The 22,613-nt window shown below is 34.8% G+C and overlaps 2 protein-coding genes across 2 annotated transcripts in view; both read left to right on the top strand.

The window, feature by feature from the left end:
* The window catches only part of LOC127522225 (uncharacterized), an 884,749-nt gene that overhangs the window by 201,477 nt on the left and 660,659 nt on the right, over positions 1-22,613 (top strand). The gene's annotated exons all lie outside the window — the stretch shown is intronic.
* LOC127522272 (protein NLRC3-like) lies at positions 7,397-12,362 on the top strand. The gene is made up of 7 exons (XM_051912053.1): positions 7,397-7,710; positions 8,380-8,476; positions 9,093-9,197; positions 9,550-9,654; positions 9,855-9,939; positions 10,227-10,422; positions 10,528-12,362. The coding sequence occupies exons 2-7, from the start codon at positions 8,454-8,456 to the stop codon at positions 12,360-12,362; spliced, it is 2,349 nt and encodes a 782-aa protein (XP_051768013.1). The 5' UTR covers positions 7,397-7,710; positions 8,380-8,453.

Genomic DNA, 22,613 nt, shown 5'->3' with positions numbered 1-22,613 from the left:
TTGTAAAGAAGCTCACGACGATGGAGAATACAATAACACTGTCTTTAATCACAAATCTAACATGTAGGAGAGATAAAACACAACCACTTCAACATAAACAACAGAACAATGAACAGACAGAACTAAGAGTTTAAATACACAGACAGAGTAATCAAGGTAAAACAGAACAGCTGCAGGAACTAATTAACAACCAAGAACACTAACTAGGGAACACACACAGACAGCAACACCATGATAATAAAACACAACAAAACTGTTACACAAATAGATTATTCTGAAATGTTACATTTATACTGGACTAATGGTACTTTTCACTAAATCTTCTTTTATTAAACAAAATGTGTATTTAGAGATTGTAAATTACACACTAATGACTTAATCTATGAATGTGTAAAATTTTCTTAAATTAATAATGAAAATAGTCCATTTAAATGTTAATTTTTCTATGGTTTCTATATTGATCCTATATATTCATCTAGAGTGATAAATTCACTTATTTTTGGGAGTGAGGACGGATCCAGACTTGGATTGTAACTAGTATCCTCAAATGCTCCTGTCTTGGTTTGTTCGTTTATATCATTAAGTTTCCATGTTTTTGCTGGTTTATTAGTGACTGTATGACATTTATTCATGATTCATTTAACTCACACATGAACTGAACATGGATTTGAGTCATTTTCTCTTTCTGTCTTCAGTCTGAGTGGATGCAGTATTACAGAGAAACAGTGTGTCATCCTGACTTCAGCTCTGAAATCAAACCCGTCACACCTGAGAGAGCTGAACTTGAGCTGGAATAAACTAGGAAACACAGGAGTGAAGCACTTATGTGACGTACTGAAGGATTCACACTGTAAACTGGAGAGATTGAGGTCAGTAACATTCTTCACATACAAGAATCAAAATGCTTAAAATCACTTCAACAGTTTAAACTAAAACACTTTATACTCAGTATCTCACAATGAGTCTGAGTTCACATTATATTTGTGCAAAATTCTTCACATTATTGATTTGTTTGTAAGATAATCTCTCTTCCTCTGTTTGTGTCTTTCTAGTCTACGGGACTGTGGCATTACAGATGTTTCTTCTTTAACTCAGTCTTTGACTAACTCAAAAGCACTGCAGTTTTTAAAAGATCTTGATCTGAGTTACAATAAGATCGGAGACTCAAAGCAGCGGCTCAGACACGTGCTACGAGACTCAAACTGTGTCCTGAGGTGAGGAAACATCACTGTGATATTAAAGAGATCTTCATTTACCTCTGATATGTGAACAAACCTTTCAGATTTTCATGAAAGGAAATTATCATTAAGCTTTATTGCAACAAAGTGTTTGTGTGAGAACAAAATGTGAAGTTATTAAAATGTTCAACACAAAGGAGGAAAGAGAACAAAAGCACACTGTCACAGCTTTATTCAACAACACCTGCTTTATTAACTGTGTCAGTAGTGAATCATTTCAGTTTGAAAATAGACTTGGTCAGATTGTAGGAAAACGCTGCACTCCTGCTAAAATCAGTGCGTTCAGCTTCAGCTCACAGCCGTCCAGCCTCACATGAGAAATGTCTCTGTCTCTAGTGTGTTTTTACTTTGACAAGCAACACGTCACACTACTTTACACTCACTTTACTTTCAGTTATTTACTAAGAGCCCTACAAACATGTATAAACTAGAGGACAAACGGCTTTAAAAAGGATTGTGTTTTAATTCAGAATATCATTTGTATTTGCTCCCTGTGGTTTATTCATACGCCGTACACTCATTAGTTTCTTCTTTACAGTCACTCAATAGGAGTCACACCAACACAAACACACAAACAGATCAACATGATTCATGGTTTAAATGTATTATATTTAAAACACAAATATCTCTGCAAGATCATGTAAAGTCAGTAATTAATCTGATTACAGGAATTTAATGTATCTTCTTTTTACTCAGAAAGCAGTGATTGAAATATAGTCACTAATTTGCACTTTGAACACTGATTGTTTTCTCTTCTGTTTCACCTTACAGAGTAGATGAAGATCAATCGTCAAACACCTCTAGTAGATTGTTTAAATCATTGTTTAAATCTCTGAAATCATCATGAGAGGAGCAGTAATCATCAGGTGATCCACAGAAGAGTCTCACTACTGTGTCTATGAGGAGAAATAAATGTGTGATTAATGTGTAAATGTGTTTCATACAGATGGAAGAGACTCAGACTTCACAATGAAATAAAGCAGCATGTGTATTAGAAACATGTGATATTGAATGATTAATGTTGCTTTAGTATTCAGACAAATGATGGTTTAGTTTTATTTAAAGGAGGAACAGGAGGAAGAAGCTCAGATGAGTCTGTCAGCAGAAATCTTCAGGCTCTTCAGTATCAGGCCTACAAATATAATAATGTTTGGATTAAACTCATCCAAAATGATTAAAATGTTTCTAATCATAAACGTGATTGTCAAGTATAGCACATAAATGTGTCAAAAGATATAAAGTCTACATGTTACTTCAAACATTTACATTATCTCTCTTACATTTTCTGCACAGAATATATTTGCTTATTTTTGTTATTCTGTTTTATTTTATATTAAGTTATCTATGTGTCTGTTGTTAATGCACAGATATACAGTATATTGTCTTTGTTCTGTGGATGGAGTCTCTTCTAGTCAGACCAACTAAACATTTTACCAGTTAACCGCATTTGTGTGTCTTTCACTTGCTCTGGTCTAGATCGTCCAATGCATTTTGTTTAGCAATTATAATTTCACCACATTTACATTCACATGCAAATAAAAGCATACATATAAAAAGTTCAGATTAATTGTTTTTGTTTGAAAAGTTCACTTGTCTGTTGTATTATTGAAGCTACATGAGCAGATGCAGAGAGATTCTCCTTCTTAAATAAAGGTGAAGTTGTAGATGTTAAACATAAAATCATATGAGCGATCTTTAGGATTGTTGGAGAAGAAATCATGCTGGGCTGCGTTTCTCTAAGCATTGTGAGCCTCCAGCTTCCAGTATGAATGAAACAGAAATGAAAAACAGAAATTAGCTCTCCATCTTGCTAAGATCACCTCATTTTGGGTGAAAATAGAAAAATAATAATACTAAAGTACTTTGTAACGTAGTAACTTGAATAGTTTTTCCAGCAAACTACTTATTTATTCTTACTTAAGTCATATTATTTTTCAGTACTTCTTGTACTCAAGTAAATTATTTCTTAAATAGCAATACTTTCCCAGAGTCTCTAATACAGACTACCTTCTGTCCCCAGTAAAGTGTGAACTACACAAGTCTGGGACCTTGATTAATACAAATTTCAATTTCAATTGCTAGCTGCATTTATGCTGCGTTTATTTTTGTGCAAGTGAGATGAGTAAAGAGAATCTGTTGCATAAATCATTGTCTGTCTGGTGTCTATAAGCAATCTGGTCCTAATACAAAACAAAAGGATTGAATGTACATAACAAATACATACCTCAGGATCTTAGATTAAAGTCCAGAAACAGGGAATATAACAAATGCACTGTTGAAATGTCACTTTAAATGGTCTTAAACAGGATTTAGACACATGTGGTAGAATATCCTCGCTCCAGTACAGTAGGTTTCATTCAGCTGGTTCAAAACCCTCCTGAAAAACACACAAAGAAAAGGAAAACGAAAGGAAATATTGCAATGGAATGCAAGAAGTTTAATTGCCAATGGACAAAAATTCCAAAAATGTATAACAAATCAAGAAAATAGTCCTGACATTATATGTGCTCAAGAAATGTGGCTTAAACCTCAATTAAATTTTTTTATTCATGGATACATTGCAGTCAGAAGAGATAGAAATAAAGGAAATGGTGGTGGGGTAGCAACATTTATTAAACAAGATATTGGGTATAGAACAGTTGAGGTAAATGGGGAGCAAGAGGTTGCAGTGGTGGAAATATGGGAAGGTGTACAGAGTATTAAAATAATTGACTTTTATAATCCATGTGACAGGTTAAGCAAAGATAAACTAGAAAATATTGGAGGAAATGGAAGTCATAAAGTGGTATGGTGTGGTGATTTTAATGCACACAGCACATTATGGGGGAGTACAAACACAGATTACAGTGGATTGATGGAGACATTAGTGAGATTAGTGTGTATCAATGATGGAAGATTTACAAGAGTTGATTTGTCACAAGGAAAATACTCGATGTTAGACTTAACTCTAGTCTCTGAAAGTTTAGCTGGAAAATGTGATTGGAAAGTATTAAATCAAAGTACAGTTGGTAGTGATCATTTCCCTATCAGCAGTACAATCGGTTTAGATATAGTACAAATTGTGGTGGAAAGAATGCCAAGGTGGAAATATGTCATAACATAATGTCTGAATTTACTAAATCTATGGAAGATGTAGAGGATTTTAATCATAAGATATGTGAAGTTCTTCAGAGTACTGCTAAAGAAGTAATAGGTAAGAAGAAGGCTGGTAACAGGAAGAAAGCCGTCCCATGGTGGAATGAGGAGTGTAGTGAGACAATTAGTAAAAGGAATAAAGCACTTAAGAGAGTAAGAAGATCATTTAATCATAATGATTTTATAAATTATAAAAAAGCACAGGCCATAGTGAGGAGAGTAATACGGACATCTAAGAGAAATTATTGGGGGGAATTTTGCAACAATATTGGGGAAGATATTGAAATGAATGAAGTTTGGAGTATGATAAGGAAAATGGGAGAGAATAGCAGCATACCTGTATATAATGATAGACTAGTAATATCAGACATCGAACAAGCGGAGGCGCTAGCAGAAACATTTACTAAAGTGCACAGTAACTCAAATTTGTCAGATGAAATGAGGAGGTATAGGGAACAGATCCTGAGTAAGAATCCTCAACTATTGGAAGAAAAAGGACCATCTGGATGTACTTTAGATTCAGAGTTTACTCTGTATGAGCTGAAGAAAGTGCTTGCAGGGGTTAAACAAACTTCACCAGGAAGAGATGATATTGGTTATGAGATGGTAAAACATCTATCAGAGACATCATTAAGTATAATTTTAAGCCTCTTTAACAAGGTGTGGGAGTCAGGGAAGTTACCAGCTGACTGGAAGCATGGTGTTATAGTGCCAATCGCAAAGCCAGGCAAGGATCGTACACAACCAAATAACGACAGGCCCATAGCATTAACATCAAACCTTTGCAAACTGATGGAACGTATGGTAATGAGCAGATTGGTGCATATCATTGAGAAGAAAAACCTTTTCTCCCCATATCAAAGTAGTTTCCAGAAAGGGCGAAGCACAATGGACTCTGTGCTCTGTTTGGAAGCTGAAATAAGAAAGGCACAAGTAAACAAGGAAGTGTTAGTAGGAGTATTTTTCGATGTTGAAAAAGCATACAACATGATGTGGAAAGAGGGACTTTTAATAAAATTAGAAGGAATGGAAATAAAAGGAAGAATGTATAATTGGATCAAGAATTTCTTGTTTAAAAGAACTATACAAGTTAGTTCTGCATTTTCTCAGATATGTCAAATAGAGAATGGAGCACCTCAAGGAAGTGTTAGCAGTCCTATTCTGATTAATCTAATGATTAATGACATTTTTACTCAGATAGACACGGGGATAGGAAGGTCCTTGTATGCAGATGACGGCGCAATGTGGGGCATGTGGAGAAGTGTATGCAGAACGCTGTTAAAAAAGTAGAACATTGGGTTAATGAATGGGGTTTCTGTTTCTCTGTAGCAAAAACTCAGGTGATCTGTTTTACAAAAAGAAAAATCAATCCAATAATGAATATTAAAATGTATGGACAACAATTGGAGCAGGTGTCAGTAATTAGATTTCTGGGAATGTGGATGGACTCAAAAATATTCAGAAAATGGTAGACAAAGGTAAAAAAGCGATAAATGTAATGAGGTGTTTGGCAGGAGTTGAATGGGGGGCATGTCGTCAGTCTCTTAAAAAAAAGTATATACTGTGCACTGAGAAGAGCAGCTATTGATTATGGCAGTATGGTGTATAGTTCTGCATCTAAAACACAACTTTTAAAGATTGAGGCAATTCAATCACAAGCACTGCGAATATGTTGTGGAGCAATAAGATCATCTCCAATAACAGCAGTACAAGTAGAGATGGGTGAAATGCCTCAAGATATCCGAAAAATTAAAGATGAGATACTGGATTAATATAAAGGGACACTTGGATAGTCATCCAGTTAAGAAAGTTCTGAAGGATTGCTGGGAATATGAGTATAAAAAACTATCGAGCTTTGGATGGACTGCTAATGAGGAGGCACGGAGTATGGGAATTAGTGACATCAATATTGCCCCTTCTGTGGCAACTTCAGCAATTCCTCCTTGGCTTTTCCCTATGCCTGTAGTTGACATTCGGTTATATGAAGAAAAACATAACAAAGAAATATGTTAACAAATATAGCAGTGCAGCAATACATTGAACAAACATATTATAGCATATTACAGATATACACGGATGGCTCTAAAGATCCTGAATCTGGAATAACAGCAGCAGCTCCAGTCTATATACCCCAATTCAAAGTCAAAATATCAAAAAGAATTTCAGATCATATATCTGTTTTTACTACAGAGATAACAGCAATATTTCGAGCACTTCAGTGGATAGAAGAAGTACAGCCTGACAAGAACAGTAATTTGTACAGACTCCCTTTCAGTTTTAAATAGCTTGTTAAGTGGAATATCAACAGCGAGACAAGATATGATATTTGAAGTGATGCAGAGTCTATTTAGAATAAGACAGTCTGGAATTATGGTAAATTTCCTATGGATACCATCACATATGGGTGTGGAAGGAAATGAGGAGGTAGACGATCTGGCTAAACAGGCTTTGAAACATGCACAAATTGACATTAAAGTGTCATTGAGTAAAGCGGAAGTAAAAGGGTTAATTGCAAATGAAACAAGAAAGAAATGGCAGAAGGAGTGGGATAGTGGAACAAAAGGTAGACGCTTTCATCATATTCAAGAGAAAGTAGGTCTAGAAAGAAGAAAGTCTGGCAACAGGAAAGAAGATGTTTTAATGTCAAGAATGTGTATTGGACATTGTTCATTAAATCAGTGTCTGCATAGAATGGGGAAGCATGAAAATGGAAACTGTGATAAATGTGGTCAAGCAGAATCAGTAGAACACGTACTTATAGAGTGTGATTTAAACTAATTCAAGCTTTAAGATCTTTCGGAATAAATAATTTGTCTCTTCAGGTTCTGTTAGGAAATGGCCCAAAACAATCAAGGATATTTCATGAATTAATTACTTTCTTAAAACAAACAAGACTGATCAATAGGATTTAGGATACAGTTGTATTTTTTTTTTTTTAATTATTGTTTTCGAACTTCCCAACCATTATGCGCTCCACACTCCTATCCAGTAGGTGGCGGGAATGCACCATTTAAGTTGGTCTGTCAACCGCCATTAACACCAGAAGAAGAAGAAGAAAACGAAAGTAAAGTCACAACACTGTGAACAACATCAACAGAGATACCAAATAAACATGTTGCTCTCTGGATTTGATCCTTGCGATGTTCCAGAAAACATTCACAATGATAACCAAATCTAACACTCGCGGTCATTTATGAATATTTAATCCACAATTCATCGATCAGCAAGAGATTTTGAGAACGACTCGCGCTGACAGACAACAAGAGAAGGAGGAAAAAGAGGACGTTTATATAAAATACTTATAATTTCTCTTCGTAGTGGACAAGACTTCAAGAAAGTAAGTGAGGGGGTGGGGGTGTATTTTTCAATAACCCTCAATAATCAACTTATTGAGAAACGGTTATTGAAAACGAATATGTTTCTGAAGGATTTCTCTTCCGGTTTAGGCTGTTGATTTTGTGATGCGAAATCGAAAGTATTTTTGAACCAGACATTTACAGTAGACATGTAGATGAAGCCTAACTTTATTTTTTTTTTTTATTAAATCGAATATTTCAGTTCATATATAACAATTATGATTAGTAGTTATACAGTATGATCATTATAATTCAGGTTACTTTTACTCTACTTTGTACAAATGATTCTAAAATAATTATGAATTCAACCATCATTGTGAACTTGAAGTAATGATTAAATGACAAACGATTAAATAATTAATAAAGATTGGGTAAATATGATTGTAAAATTATATTAAACTGCAATAGAGAATATAACAAATTGAGTAAATTTCTGTTCCCAGTGAATTCATATTTAGAGTCATGAGTCAGTTAAACTCATTAAACAATCTGAAATTATTAAGACCATTCAGTTATTTTACATGACAATATATTTGTAACTCACTTTATTTTATTCATTGTTTTTGCTGTTGTTTCTAACTCATCATTCTTCATTATTTTCTTCAGTAACTGCCATGTTCTTCATCTCTGTAAAATCTTGTCATTTCCAGGTCCTGCTGAACGATTGATTGTTTTCTCAAACCAGTGCTGATCAGAGGAGCGAGGAAAGGACTCTCTCTCTAAGATGAGTCTCTCAGAGAAACACAGGTAAGACTGCGTCTGTTTCACACAATCATTTTAAACTCTACTGGAGTTGTTTTTTCCTGTGAATAACAAAACTTTAAGCATTGTTTTATATTTCTTCAATTTTGAACTTCTTAAATTAACTCTGACATTGTCTATAAAACTCTGTTTGTCACAGGACTCTATAGACAATATCACAGTTAATAATTTGTTAATTTCCTTCTAGACGCGACCACACTGAATTAATCCAAATACATGACTTTGGTTTTTAGATCATAAAATTATTGACAGACATTAGGAAACAACTATACACTTAATTTAATTGAAGTATGCTAACAAAACTGTGTCACACACACATTTCTGCTCTCCATTTCTGTCAATAAACAAAAACTTGACATGTTCTCTTAAATCAGAGTCAAGTATTTTTTAAATCATCAACATATTTAATCTCACTCATGTACATTAAAGAAATCGTTAATCCATTGTGAGCCGGTAAAATAAATGATTGTTAACTATAAAACTGTAAATTGTGTGAGTGTGTGCATTTCTGTGGAGGATTAGATAAAGACACGGATGTGTTTCAGACACAGTTGAACCTCCTTTACTAAAGTGTTTTTCTCTCTGTTCTTTGTGTCATTAGTGTAAGATCAGGATCACATGTGTCCAGCTCTGTGTCTCTGAAGAGTGACCGGTCAAAAGGAGAAGTACCAGACTTCAGTGAGGAAAAACCATCCTCTAATAAAAGGTATTTTGTGTGTTTACTTTATAGGGTTGAATTATTTGTCCACAGTGGTGTATGTGATTGAACTTGACTGAATAAAACAATAAGTCACAATAAAACTCAATTCCTGGGAACCTTATGAAACTCATTCCAGTAACACAATTACACAGTCAAACACAAGGAGGCATAAATTCACTATGGAAAATAAATCATGCAACTAAACGTGTAAATATCCATCCATCCAACCATAGTCATAAATGGACAAATGCACAGCTATACTGCATTTAATTACTAATTGCAACATTAAACCTTTTCAAATGAGACTAAAGTATCTCCTTTACTAAAGTGTTTTTCTCTCTGTTCTTTGTGTCATTAGTGTAAGATCAGGCTCACATGTGTCCAGCTCTGTGTCTCTGAAGAGTGACCGGTCAAAAGGAGAAGGACCAGACTTCAGTGGGGAAAAACCATCATCTAATAAAAGGTATTTAATGTTTCTAATTTTTGGTCACACATTGACTGTGTTTAAAAAGTTGTATCAGTGAATACAAATCATGGAACATTTTTAGATCAAATATTTATCAAAGTTTTCATGGTTAATGTTTTTTTTCTAGCTTTCTGTAATATTTTGCCAAGAAAATATTAATATCAGTATTTTATTTTATTGTATTTATTTGATTACAGGCTTCAATATGAGACATTAGACTCAGACGTTCAGACTCACAGGAACCACAAGAATTTCAAAGACAATCTCCTGTGGATCTTCCAGGTAGGAAAACACATTTTCATAAATGTTTAATATTTATACCAAACAAATATTATTTGTTATTGAACAAAAAAATTTAATTTAATTAATCTTGATCACTTAATTTTCCTTTTAAGCACATTTGTTTTTCTGTTTGTGAAAAAAAACAGCTGGTTAGCATGTTAGTCTTTTAATTGGATTTTTTATTTTTGCGGTATTATAATTATTGAATAAACAGTGTTGACCAAATGTAGATGTACAAATTGGTTTAAATTGTGTTATTCTGTCTTTTTTCTTACTTTTGTTTGTAGGATCTTGAGAGCAAAATAATCACATTTCTGAAGAAAGAGCTGGAAAAGTTTAAGAAAATATTACAACATGAGAACACAGAAAACTTTGTGAAGGACTTTAATGAGAATAGATGCAGTATCAAAGCAGCAGCTCTTGATCTCACACTACATTACCTGAGAGAGATGAAGCAAGATGAAGCTGCTGATGCTCTAGAAGGTCAGAGACTCATGACCATCTGTCAGATTGTCACTTATTAATGTAGACTATCTATAAAACTATAAATTAAGATTAAAACTATCTAATTTTTGTTCCTGTGTTTAGATGAGCTGCTCTTCATTCATCAGCTAAAATGTGGCCTAAAGAAGAAGTATCAATGTGTGTTTGAAGGAATTGCGAAGCATGGTGACTCCATACTTCTGAATAACATCTACACAGATCTCTATATCACTCAGGGTGGCAGTGAACAGGTCAATACTGAACATGAGGTCAGACAGATTGAAGTTGCTTCCAGGCGTCATGAATCTCAAGAGATTCAGGTTAAATGCACAAATTTGTTTGAAGCTCCTGAACAAGACGAGGAGATCCGAACTGTACTGACAAAAGGAGTCGCTGGCATCGGAAAATCAGTCTCTGTGCAAAAGTTTGTTCTGGACTGGGCTGAAGGAAAAGAAAATCAAGATATCAGTTTCATATTTCCTCTTCCATTCAGAGAGATGAACTTAAAGGAGAAAGAAAAACTAAGTTTGATGGACCTTATAACTCATTTTTTCCCAGAGACAAAAGGACTGAACCTTACAAGAAGGAATCAATTCAAAGTCCTGTTCATCCTTGATGGATTGGACGAATGTCGCCTTCCTCTGAAGTTTGATTGTAATGAGACGTGGTGTGATGTATCGTCACCAGCCTCTCTGGATGTTCTCCTAACGAACCTCATGAAGGGAAATCTGCTTCCTTCTGCTCTCATCTGGATCACCACCAGACCAGCAGCTGCCAGTAAGATTCCTCCTGACTGTATCGACCGGCTGACAGAGATACGAGGATTCAGTGACGCACAAAAGGAAGAGTACTTCAAAAAAAGATTCACGGATCAGAATCAGGCCATCACAATCATTGATCATGTTAAAAAATCAAAGAGTCTCTTTATCATGTGCCACATCCCAGTCTTCTGCTGGATTTCAGCCACTGTTCTCCAGAACATTCTGGAGGAGAAAAGAAATAATGATGTGAAAAACAATCAGGCTGATGAGATCTCTAAAACACTACAGGAATCAAATACTGAAGACACTCCCAAGACTCTGACACAAATGTACACACACTTTCTCCGCTTTCAGATCCAGCAGAGCCGCCGAAAATATGATGGAGAATACGCAGCAGATGTTTCCTGGGATAAAGACGCCATCCTTTCACTGGGGAAACTGGCATTTCATCAGCTGGAAAGAAACAACGTGATCTTCTATGACACAGACCTGGAAGCCTGTGGTATTGACGTCTATAAGGCATCAGTGTACTCAGGCATGTGTACCCAGATCTTTAAGGAGGAAACAGGGATCATTCTTGGTACCATTTACTGCTTTGTTCACTTGAGCATTCAAGAGTTTATTGCAGCCCTTTATGCACATCTGTTTCTAGACATCAACAAGAAAAGTATGTTTGTTCATGAGTCTACAGAACAGAAAAGCAAAAATGAAACCATGATTGATTTTCTGAAGACTGCAGTGGACGAGGCGCTCAAGAGTGACAATGGACACCTGGACCTTTTCCTTCGCTTCCTCCTCGGTCTGTCACTCCAGTCCAATCGACGACTCTTACGGGGTCTCTTGACACAGCAAGACGGCAATGACCAGAGCAACAAGGAAATAGTTCAGTATGTCAAGCAGAAATTAGAAGGTAATCTGTCTGCAGAGAGATCCATCAATCTGTTCTACTGTCTGAATGAACTGAACGACCAAACTCTGGTGAAGGAGATTCAGACCCACCTTAGCAAAGGAAGTCTCTCATCTGGTGACCTTTCACCTGCCCAGTGGTCTGCTTTGGTCTTTGTGTTGTTGACATCAGAGGAAGAGCTAGAGGAGTTTGAGCTTCAGAAATTCAAGAAATCAGACGAGTGTCTCATTAGATTATCGGCAGTCATCAAAACCTCCAGAAGAGCTCTGTAAGTCATTTAACATGTTTTGTCATGTTTTGCTCTCATCTGAAAAATGCATTTATCTACATTATTCTATAGTGATTCCCCATCATGAAAATTAACTTAAAGGCCCTGATATACAAGCAAAGTTCTTTTTCGTTCTTCGTTTAGGGGTAAAACGAAGTTCGAAATACGTGAGCAGCGATATACTGTAATTGAACATCTGACACCACCCACACTGCTGAGAGCGACGGTTTAATGAATATGTACAAATGTTGCACGCTTTCCTCTCAGTAACAAAATAAACACAATAAAACTGAGAAACTAGCAAGGATTTGTGGATATGTTTGTTTGCACAAGCTCTGTAATTCGGCACTCCAGCAAAGTCACGTCGCGTTTATATTATAACACTTTATACAGTATATTCGTTCGGCCTGATTTTGTTCGAAATGATTCACATCAGTTTGTACTTCGATTTCATTTGAAGTGTATCGGGGACTTTACCCAGTAAAGCCTGACATATGAAATAATAGTCTGAAAAAATCTATTTTTTTAATGGAGACAGTTTATCAAATATTTAGACAAAATATAAAAGAACATTTAAAAATGTTTGCGTATTTGTTTTTGTTACAGATGTTATTTATATTGCCAAAAAATAAAATAATTCTGAAAGGTTATGATATAAAACAAGAGATTTTTATATAACAGGCTAAATAAAGTACAATTATATTATCAGTTGGTACTCTGTATCTCCCAATAATTTGATATTTTAAATGCTTAGTTTTATGAGAAGTGCTTTAGTTTTAATTGTGTTTGTACTGCAATAAGTAGATGATTGAGAGATTTACAAATAAACATTTATCAAAAGTCTGTTGTATCATATTTGATGTACACATTTTAAGATGGTTTTCTAAAAATTTGTTTTTTTTTATCTAGTCTAAATTAAAATATGTATTTCTAATTTAGTAAATATTAAGTAAAATAAATATAAATTTAATTTCAGCAATTGTTATGGATGTGTTTATACTATCATTAAATTAATGATATTTCACCCATTGGCCCTGCTCTCTAAGATATCAGCGTCGGCCATCGGTTGACCAGTAATCAAAGAAACCTCAATCGTTTTAATCCAGTAAATGTTAATCTTAAAATATTAATAACTAATACAATTTAAGTAATTTTAGATTTAGTAGTAATTTTAGATTAGATTTAAGTAATCTTAGCTTAAATCATTAAAGATTTCATTGCAACAAGACATATACATGTGAATGCAGGTATTTTTTCAGACATCCCTAACCCTAAAATTTACATAAACTCCAGAACATAGTATTTACATAAATTCTCAAGCTTTGTTGTTGTTGAGCAACCGAAGCGTGAGCTGTTGAAGCAACGCCTTCTTTTGGAAAGCGGGCTGCAAGCAGCAGCTCATTTGCATCTAAAGGGACACACACAAAAAAGGCACGTTTTTGCTCACACCCAAATAGGGGCAAATTTGACAAGCTATAATAAATGATCTGTGGGGTATTTTGAGCTGAAACTTCACAGACACATTCTGGGGACACCAGAGACTTATATTACATCTTGTGAAAGGGGCATTATAGGTCCCCTTTAAGTGTCCCCAAAGAAGTGAGCCAAAGGCAACAGTGGCAAGAACCCAAACTCCATCAGGTGAAAGAAATATAGAAAAAATCATTGGAGAAACCAGGCTCAGCTATAAAAAGCTAGAAATCTTAACACAAATATTTTATTTTTCATTCTTCATATTTTTCACATGCTTCATTTTACCCAGGAAATTTGTACAGGAAATACTAGTTTTTGAGGAGTATTCATATTTTAGCTCTGCCTCTTTACTGTATATATGCTACTTATGTAAAAATAATAATGGAAAATATATTTAATATTTGCATGTAGAAAATGTATTGATGTGTTCCATCTAATTCTGTGATGTGATTTATTTCTCTTGTAGGTTAAATGACTGTAACTTAACAGACAAAAGCTGTTCAGCTCTGGCTGCAGTTCTTGGAGCAGATACTAATCTGAAAGAGCTGAACATGAACAATAATAATCTGCAGGATTTAGGATTGAAGCTGCTCTGCACTGGACTGAAGAATATAAACTGTAAATTGGAGATACTGAGGTAAGTTGAGCCACAGGAGTCAAATGCCGAGAGTGAGGTGCAATGACTGACGGGATGTTGTCAGAGGCAAAAGCGCAAGAGAACTTTTGTTAATAAATGTTGCATTTCTTTGTTTAAAGTGCCCCTATTATGGATTTTTGAAAATTATCTTTTATGTAGTGTGAAACATAGCTCTAAATGATTGAAAACATCCTGCAAAGTTTTAAATCTGAAAGTGCACCGTATATTAAGTTATTGTCTCTCAAAAGTAAGAGTAGACTCTGAATCAATTAAACGAGTCATTTGTAAAACGAATCTTAAGCTGTAAGTACGATTAATAATTGTTGCCACATTTGACAGACTGACTGTTTTGTAGGAAAGAATGTAGTTATAATTCTCACAGAGAAAATAATTTAAATTAGTTAAGTTTTTAAGGAGCCAAGATACAAAACTGCCCCCTAACAAAAAGACTAGTAAAAAAATACATTAAATTCTTCTATACAAATATGCGATTAGCAAGGACTAAAATCCAGTGTCTTACATCCACACAGTTCTGAGTTTCAGTTCAATGGCCTAAGTAGACTAACGTTACTGGACTGAAACCCTTATGTGGTTCAATCTGAACATGTCAGTGACGTCTCCGCGTCCAAATTCCAAGCCAGAGTCACCTCATACTCTGTGGCATGTACAATATGTATTTATCCTAGTTGTGTGTTGTGTTCGCTCCGTGCAGCTTGTAGGTCTCCGGCTAACCAGCTAACAGCAGTATGTGTTCGCTCGCAATTGTCTCGAAATGTGTCCAATGTTTTTTGTTGTTATTACTTGGAGTTATGATAAAGAATAGAGTAATACGTTGGTGTACAACTGCAGTGCTTTATCAATACGTTTCTGCATTGCACTTACGCATATACCATGACTGTGTGTTTACCACCGAGCTGTGGGCTAGGTTCGCTAACATAAACAACACAAAGCAACTTAATTCCACTCTGAGTCTTTATTTTTAGAACAGAGCGGATCACCATCATTATTATTATAATATAATGTAAGTGATGCAAGCACTATATACTGTACTCCGTGTTAACCAGCAGAAGTCATCTGACCAATCACCGCAGATTAGCGTCACGCAAACAAGGGGTTCGGCAAAATGAATCATTGAGCGAATCATTTGGGAGTTGTTGAGCAAATAAAGTAAAAATAAATGCATATTATAAGACAATTAATGTGTTTTTTGACCTTGCATGATTTTAAACCTGTTGTTGGGGACTTCCAAAACAAAAATAGGAACCTTTCAAATGCCATAATAGGGGCACTTTAATATATGTGAGTTTGTTTTTGTTTTATTGTTGCTGTGTTTTTCATTAAAAAATAATAATTAACTACGAACTAAGCATTCGTTTAAAAACCCAAAGATCTTTTATTTATTTGTTACAATGTGGGTATACCATATCATCCGTCTTATTAATTTTGGTAATAAAAGTCCAATGTTTAAAAAGCGCAATGGGCTCAGTGCTCAAGATGGTGTCTTTGAGATTTGGTGGTGTGAGTGTGTGCAGGTTTACCTCCACTCATACTCTTTCAGTCTTAGTGATGTTCGCATTTACTGTAAGAAGAAACTTTTATATGAAGCTTGGCTAGGTATAATTATTATTTTTTTTTTTTTAAATTAAAGAGAAGATGGGGTTACACTTTATTTTACAGTGCTGTAGTTACATTGTAATTACTCAAATAAGTACTGAGTACTATTAATTAATTACATGTACTTACTATAGAGTTAGAGTTACAGTTAGGGTTAGGGTTTGGTTTAGGGTTAGTTACTTGTAATTATGCATAATTTACTGTTATTACTATAGGAAGTACATGTAGTAATGTGTAACTACGGTACTGTAAAATAAAGTGTTACCGAAGATGGTGGTCTATCAGAGATGAAAGAAAACATTCTTACATTATTGTGTACCTCTGTGGCTGTGCTGTAATTCATCAAGATGCGCAGAGATTATCTTTCATTCTTTCTCCTCTTGTTTGTCTCCATATTCAGTTGTCAGTTTTTGCAACTAACTTTCAATACATTTGTACAAAGAACAAAATCAGGGTTCCCACGCGCCTTGAAAGTACTTGGATTTCAGACACATGAATTCAAGGCCTGGAAAGTACTTGAAAACAAATATTGGTCTTTGAAAGTGCTTGAATTAAATTTGAAATAAATTTTGTGAAAATTATAACAGATCCTCCTTAGTCCTATAGTATATTTGTTTTGGAATATTATTTTACAATCAGTTTCCGAGTGTTTTCCATTGCGGTACTTTCCCTTGCTTGTTATTAGGCGGGGTTTGGACATTTGAGCAGCTGTGACACTTGCTGTGTCCGAAATGAACATTCTTATAGGGGTGTGCCATTTTGATTGTGGACAATTAAAAGGTCTCCACGATCGGCTTTTGAAGAAATATCGTTGTATCGTGCTATAGTGCTTTCTGTCAGTTGCAGTCCTGGTGCCTCTGTCTCAACATACTGTGAAGTACAAAGTGACATACATTCACATCACATGTTAACACAGCAGTAGAGTTATACTCACGGAACACTGCAGTTATTCACAATCACAAAAGTTTATTATTTGCATGAGTTTTAAAGCCTTGCCGGTTAAACACTTTCTGGTCTGACACGTTCTTTTCTGAGCGGATACACCCGAAGCGCGCACACTCTAAAAGCCTGTCAAACACTGCATTTGCTGGAAAAAAGTTATCATTCGCATCTTATTCTGCTAAAACTGTCAAATACACACAAGGTTTACACCATCGGTTAAGTGTAAAGTGAAAGTAAACAGTTGAGAGACAACTGAATGCGTGTCAATATATAAGATGCGCGCATTAAAGGGACAGACAACACATGCTGCGACTTGTCCTTAAAGGGATAGTTCAACCAAAAATGAAAATTCTGTCTTTATTTACTCACTCTATAGTGAGTAAATATCACCCACCCCTACTTATTAATAAGAATATTATGCATATTGTGTAGAGTTAGTTGTCCCCCAAGGGGGCGTTCTCCCCACTCTACCCTAAATTCACAATTGCGAGTTAAAAAGTCAGAATTGCGTGATTATAAAGCCACAATTGTGTCTTATAAAGTCAGAATTGAGATATATAAATTGCAATTTTTCAAATTGCAGATTTTTTTTTCTCAGAAGTGCTCATTTATATCTCTCAATTCTAACTTTTTTCTCAGAATTGCAAGCTTATGTCTATAATATATTGTATATATTCTGACAATTACGATCCATATGATTTTTTTTCACTCAATTGCAAAATTAATTATTTTTTACAATATTCTCTCTATATTATAATGTTTTTACTCAAGTAATGATTCATAAAAAATGAAAACCAAAAGTGTGGAAAGATTGTTAATATTAGGGATAAGAAAGCTGCAGCTGGTTTTAATATATTTCCAAAATTAATGTACAAATGATTCTAACCTCTTCTGGGTTAAAATGGATGCAAATGCAATAGGAGGGTTAAAATGTTAAGAACTGTAAGAGGTCTTTCATGACGCTCCATATGCTGGGATGTGAATTTGATAGGTGCTTGATATAAAATAAATTTAAAAAGTCCTTGAAATTCATTGAATCTGGTGATCATGAAAGAGTGGGAAACCTGACAAAAAAAAATTCACTTTGAGGATTTCTGTTGTTCAGGTTGAACTGATTAATCAGCTGAATGTTTTCATTCCTATTCTAGACTCTCTAACTGCAGTGTAACAGAAGAAGGTTATAAAGCTCTGGCTTCAGCTCTGAGATCAAACCCTTCACACCTGATAGAGCTGGATCTCACAGGAAATGATCCTGGACAATCAGGAGTGAAGGAGCTCAGTGATTTACTACAGGATCCAAACTGTCAACTGAAGACACTGAGGTGAGACGGGATGAAATAATGAACATTATTAACAAAATATGCAAGCTAACAAAATATGGAGGCTAAATAGTCATAACAAGTATATCATTTTAGTCATACAATAAGTTAGACAATTTGTTGCATCAAAATGATCAAGATCAGATCAGATGCTGCAGGTTCTGACATGATGATGATAACCGTCAACACAGTTTAGTTGTGGTTCAAGCTACAGGTCAAATAGACATTATGGGTCAGTATATGTGCTATTCTGGAGCAGTGTTGGGTGTAATGCGTTACTGTAGTTAAATTACTTATCCACTGAAAAAGTAAAGTAAGGGATTACTGTTCATTTTTAGGTAATTTAATTTCAGTTGCTTATAATGTACTTGCGTTACATACTGTAAATTAGTTCAATGGTTCTGTTTAAATCAATATTGAATTTAAAATCTAAATTTGTTGTCTAAAGGTAAAAGTGAACGCTGCCTCTTTAAAATTGTTAGCTGTAGTGCAGTTGCGCGTGAGTTCGCAACTTCGCTCCAGTTGGCTGCGTAGACGCTGTCTGAAGATGTCGGCAGAAGCGAGTGGCTGTTTTGCAGAATGGAAATAATCCAATTACTTCACTTTTTTTGACACAGGTAGGCAAGAACATTACTGTAAAATGTAAGCTATGTCCTAGAGAGAAAAAACTGTGCTCGCTCTGTGAGAGACGGATTTCAGTCAGTGTGCTCTCACATAAATGTTCAAATACACACACAGTTATGTCAAAATGCCCGTCTTGGCATATATTCGCGTTGGTTATGTGAATACGAACAGCAAGTGTAACAGCATATTGTCTCCGTCCATTATCAAACAACAAAAGAAAAGCTTAAATAAGGATTAATCTATATTTAATTTATACAGTTATGACTATGCAGAGTTATTTTATATTTGATTATTCAATTTCTGTGGTATTTTTACATACTACTATTAGACCTACCTGGAAAAAAAAAATATAGCATTGTTTTAATTGTATTTTTATATATTTTTACCGTGGTATCGACTTTGGTATCGAGTATTGTGCACTTTTGGTGGTGTCGGTACCGACTACTAGATTTTTCTGACATCCCTATTTGTTACTAAAAAATTTTAAGTATTAAAAAGTAAATAAAAGTATTATAGTTTATGTTTTAATAAAGTTAAAATGTTTTAAAAAGCTATAAAAGGCTAAACTATTCCATGTTTGACTAAATTATTAAGAGTTTCCTTTCTATTGTCTATCCGGTCAAGGTTTATAAGGATTTTAAGAAGTAATTAGTAAGTTACTTATTGAGTAATTAATTAGAAAAGTATTTTAAATACAACATTGATGATGTAATTAGTAATGGATTTGTAAAAATCGCATTTCATGTGATTTTTGGCCATTCAGGATGGGTCAATACCACAATTTTGGCTTCGGTACGGTACCACAATCTAATACCGGTATATCGGTATTAAATCGATACCATACAGGGTCTAAATTTTGGTGCGGGTATTGCGCATAATTATTCTCATTCTCGCAGGTTGTGCGTTTACAAAGCGGGAAATTATCGCAAATGTTTATTAGTAAATTAATCAACACAGATTATCACATCAAATCAGTAATTGGTTACCACTTATAGCACACTTGAACCCATAGTCTACTACAAGTGTTAACTAAATACATTTTTTTAAATACAGAGATAGTATATTAAAAGCACATTTTAGTTCATATTTCATGGTGTTTCAAAATAGCACAGTTGAGTACACTTAGATGTTCTTAAGATTATCTTAAGAAGTACTAATGAAGAATCTTTAGTATATTAAGTACAAAATTAGTGTGCGAAAATAGAGCACTTTAAGTACATATGCGCCCTGCGATACAACACTCTCGTGCGCGTTTCGGACAACTGATGGAAATCACTTGCCCACGTTTTTTTAAACCCATTTTGAACATCCAAGCGATTTTATCATTCAGTAGTAACGTACTTGGCAGCTCTGTGAGAGATGGTTTCTTTGCGCTTATACCAACAAACAACGCACACACAAGCCGCCTGTATAGAGCTCGCGCCTTCCAAATTGAGTTGTTTTACCTTAAACGGTATTTAATGTATTAACAGTGACTATTCAGTGTTATTTTACATTTGATTACTTTATTAAATTTCTGTAACTAGCATTTCTGTACCTGAATACTTCTGTAAGAACTAGCTAAACTTAAGTGCAAATATTAGGAGATAAACATCATTGGTTCAAACGCACGCTGGAGCTTTCATGTTATCTAAACCATATGATCTTATGTACGTGTGTGTAGGTTTGATGGGTCTTCATCATTTTTATAAGCAAAGCAATTCCAAATTATACGTCTACTGCTGTCATTATTAACAAAGAATAAACACTAACAAGAAGCGAAACTCAATAGAACGTTCCATTGGAACACCAGCGCCCAGCAGCAGCTCTGCGTTTCCGCCATTTTGACTTGAAAGTCGGTCGAGTCGGTCCACTAGCTTCTATGGCAATATCAGCTGCTTTGTTTAAAAAAAAAAAAAAAAAAAAAAGTACATTAAAGCTAAAATCCAACCTGAATGATGACAACAGAATAAAATACTATCACTAGTGATCATCAAATCCTTTTAACAGTTTATTTTACAGACTTTGTGTTTAAGTCTTCCACTTTTTTCACAAAACCTTTGCTCTCTAGAAACGCAGTCAGTTTGGGTTAAAATTCGTTGAAGTTCAAGTATTAGCATTATAAACACTGAATTAATACCAACATATGAAATTAAATTAAGGACATGCATCAGAAAAATTGGGAATGTTGGACAATAAATATATAACAGAAAATAACAGCTTGTTTTGCAATGTTGTGTGTTAAAGTAAAAAAAGTGGGAATTATGCGATAACGGACACAGCAATGCATCATGTGTTATAAGATCGTTATGTTTGTAGCGTGATCCATTAAAACATACAATATTCAATTCAGACCTAGTGGAGTGATTATTACTATTACTCCACTAGGTCTGAAATATATTGTTCGCTGCAAACATGATGATCTTAAATTCATTCATTATTAATTTACTATTAGCTAATAAATGTGTAAAGTTGCATAAAATGGAAATACTCAATAAAGTAGGCTAACAGATGGTTGAATGGTTGGATTCCACAACTGGTAAAATAAAACATATATAAGACAATAAACAACATTTACTGTAGGAGCCATAAAATTTACTGATGACTTAATTTAAAAAATGTTCTATTGCGCTTCTGATTTGGTTGTGAAATTCGCCGATTTTGGGTGTGTAAGATGTGAAGGATTCTATGGTCCAGTTGGCATTTTCACCCCATAATGGCGGCCGCGCTACCGGAGCGCCATCTAGTGGCTGTTGCCCAAAAAGGATCAGAGTTTCGTCTCTTGGGTTCTGTGCTCTTTGTTATTAATTAGTGTTGGGCGTGTTGAGTGAGAATCAACTGCTTTATCCATTTTGTTCCTCTATGTTGTCACATTTGCCGGTTTCGCGTCAGTTTGTGCAGCACACTGCCACCTAGCGGTGACCTTCAGAACAGCAGCATATACCGAAATGAGCAAAATCATGATATTTTCATGGTATTTTCACAGTACCGGTATACAGTGCATCCCTATTCAGACTTGCTAAATCTTATCAGATTTCAATCGGATATGTGCAAAAATTGGATTTGGACTGACAGTCTGAATGAGGCTTATGAGACTCCAGCTTAAAAGCCAGAAAGATCTTGAGGCCTTAATTTCACACTCTGTATTCATACTGAAAATCATGATCTAGTGAGCTTTTGCCCTTCTGCTCTGTGGGACGTTTTTGTTCTTATGAGTTTGCTTTAGGACTGAGTGTCGCTCGAGTTTCTTTTTTAAATATCTCTGACTATCAGACTTTGTTTTCAAGTATTTATATATTTATTTGTGTATTTAAATGTTCAAAGAAAAGTGTTAAATCTAAATAACTAACTAGAGCTTGTCTTCAGAACAATAATTAAGTTTTTTATCTTATCAATTATGTTTGTAATGCAACAGACATTTAGTTGAGAACTGAACTGACTCTTCTGCAGGTTTTTGAGTGCTGCTGCAGATGAAGCCTGTCAGTATGTGGAGAGAGTTGTGGGTAAAAACCCGTTACTCCTGAGAGAGCTGAATCTGATTCAACATGAACTAGGAGACGCACGAGTGAATCAGATCGCTGCTCTACTGCAGGATAAACACTGTCGACTCAAAACACTGACGTGAGTATTGTTCATTTATTTAAAACATTACATTACTTTTAAATGT

This window comes from Ctenopharyngodon idella, chromosome 2 (assembly GCF_019924925.1).
Source record: "Ctenopharyngodon idella isolate HZGC_01 chromosome 2, HZGC01, whole genome shotgun sequence".
NCBI classification, from domain to species: Eukaryota; Metazoa; Chordata; class Actinopteri; order Cypriniformes; family Xenocyprididae; genus Ctenopharyngodon; species Ctenopharyngodon idella.
The sequence above is the reverse complement of the archived record's forward strand: the minus strand, read 5'-3'. Positions and strand labels throughout refer to the sequence as shown.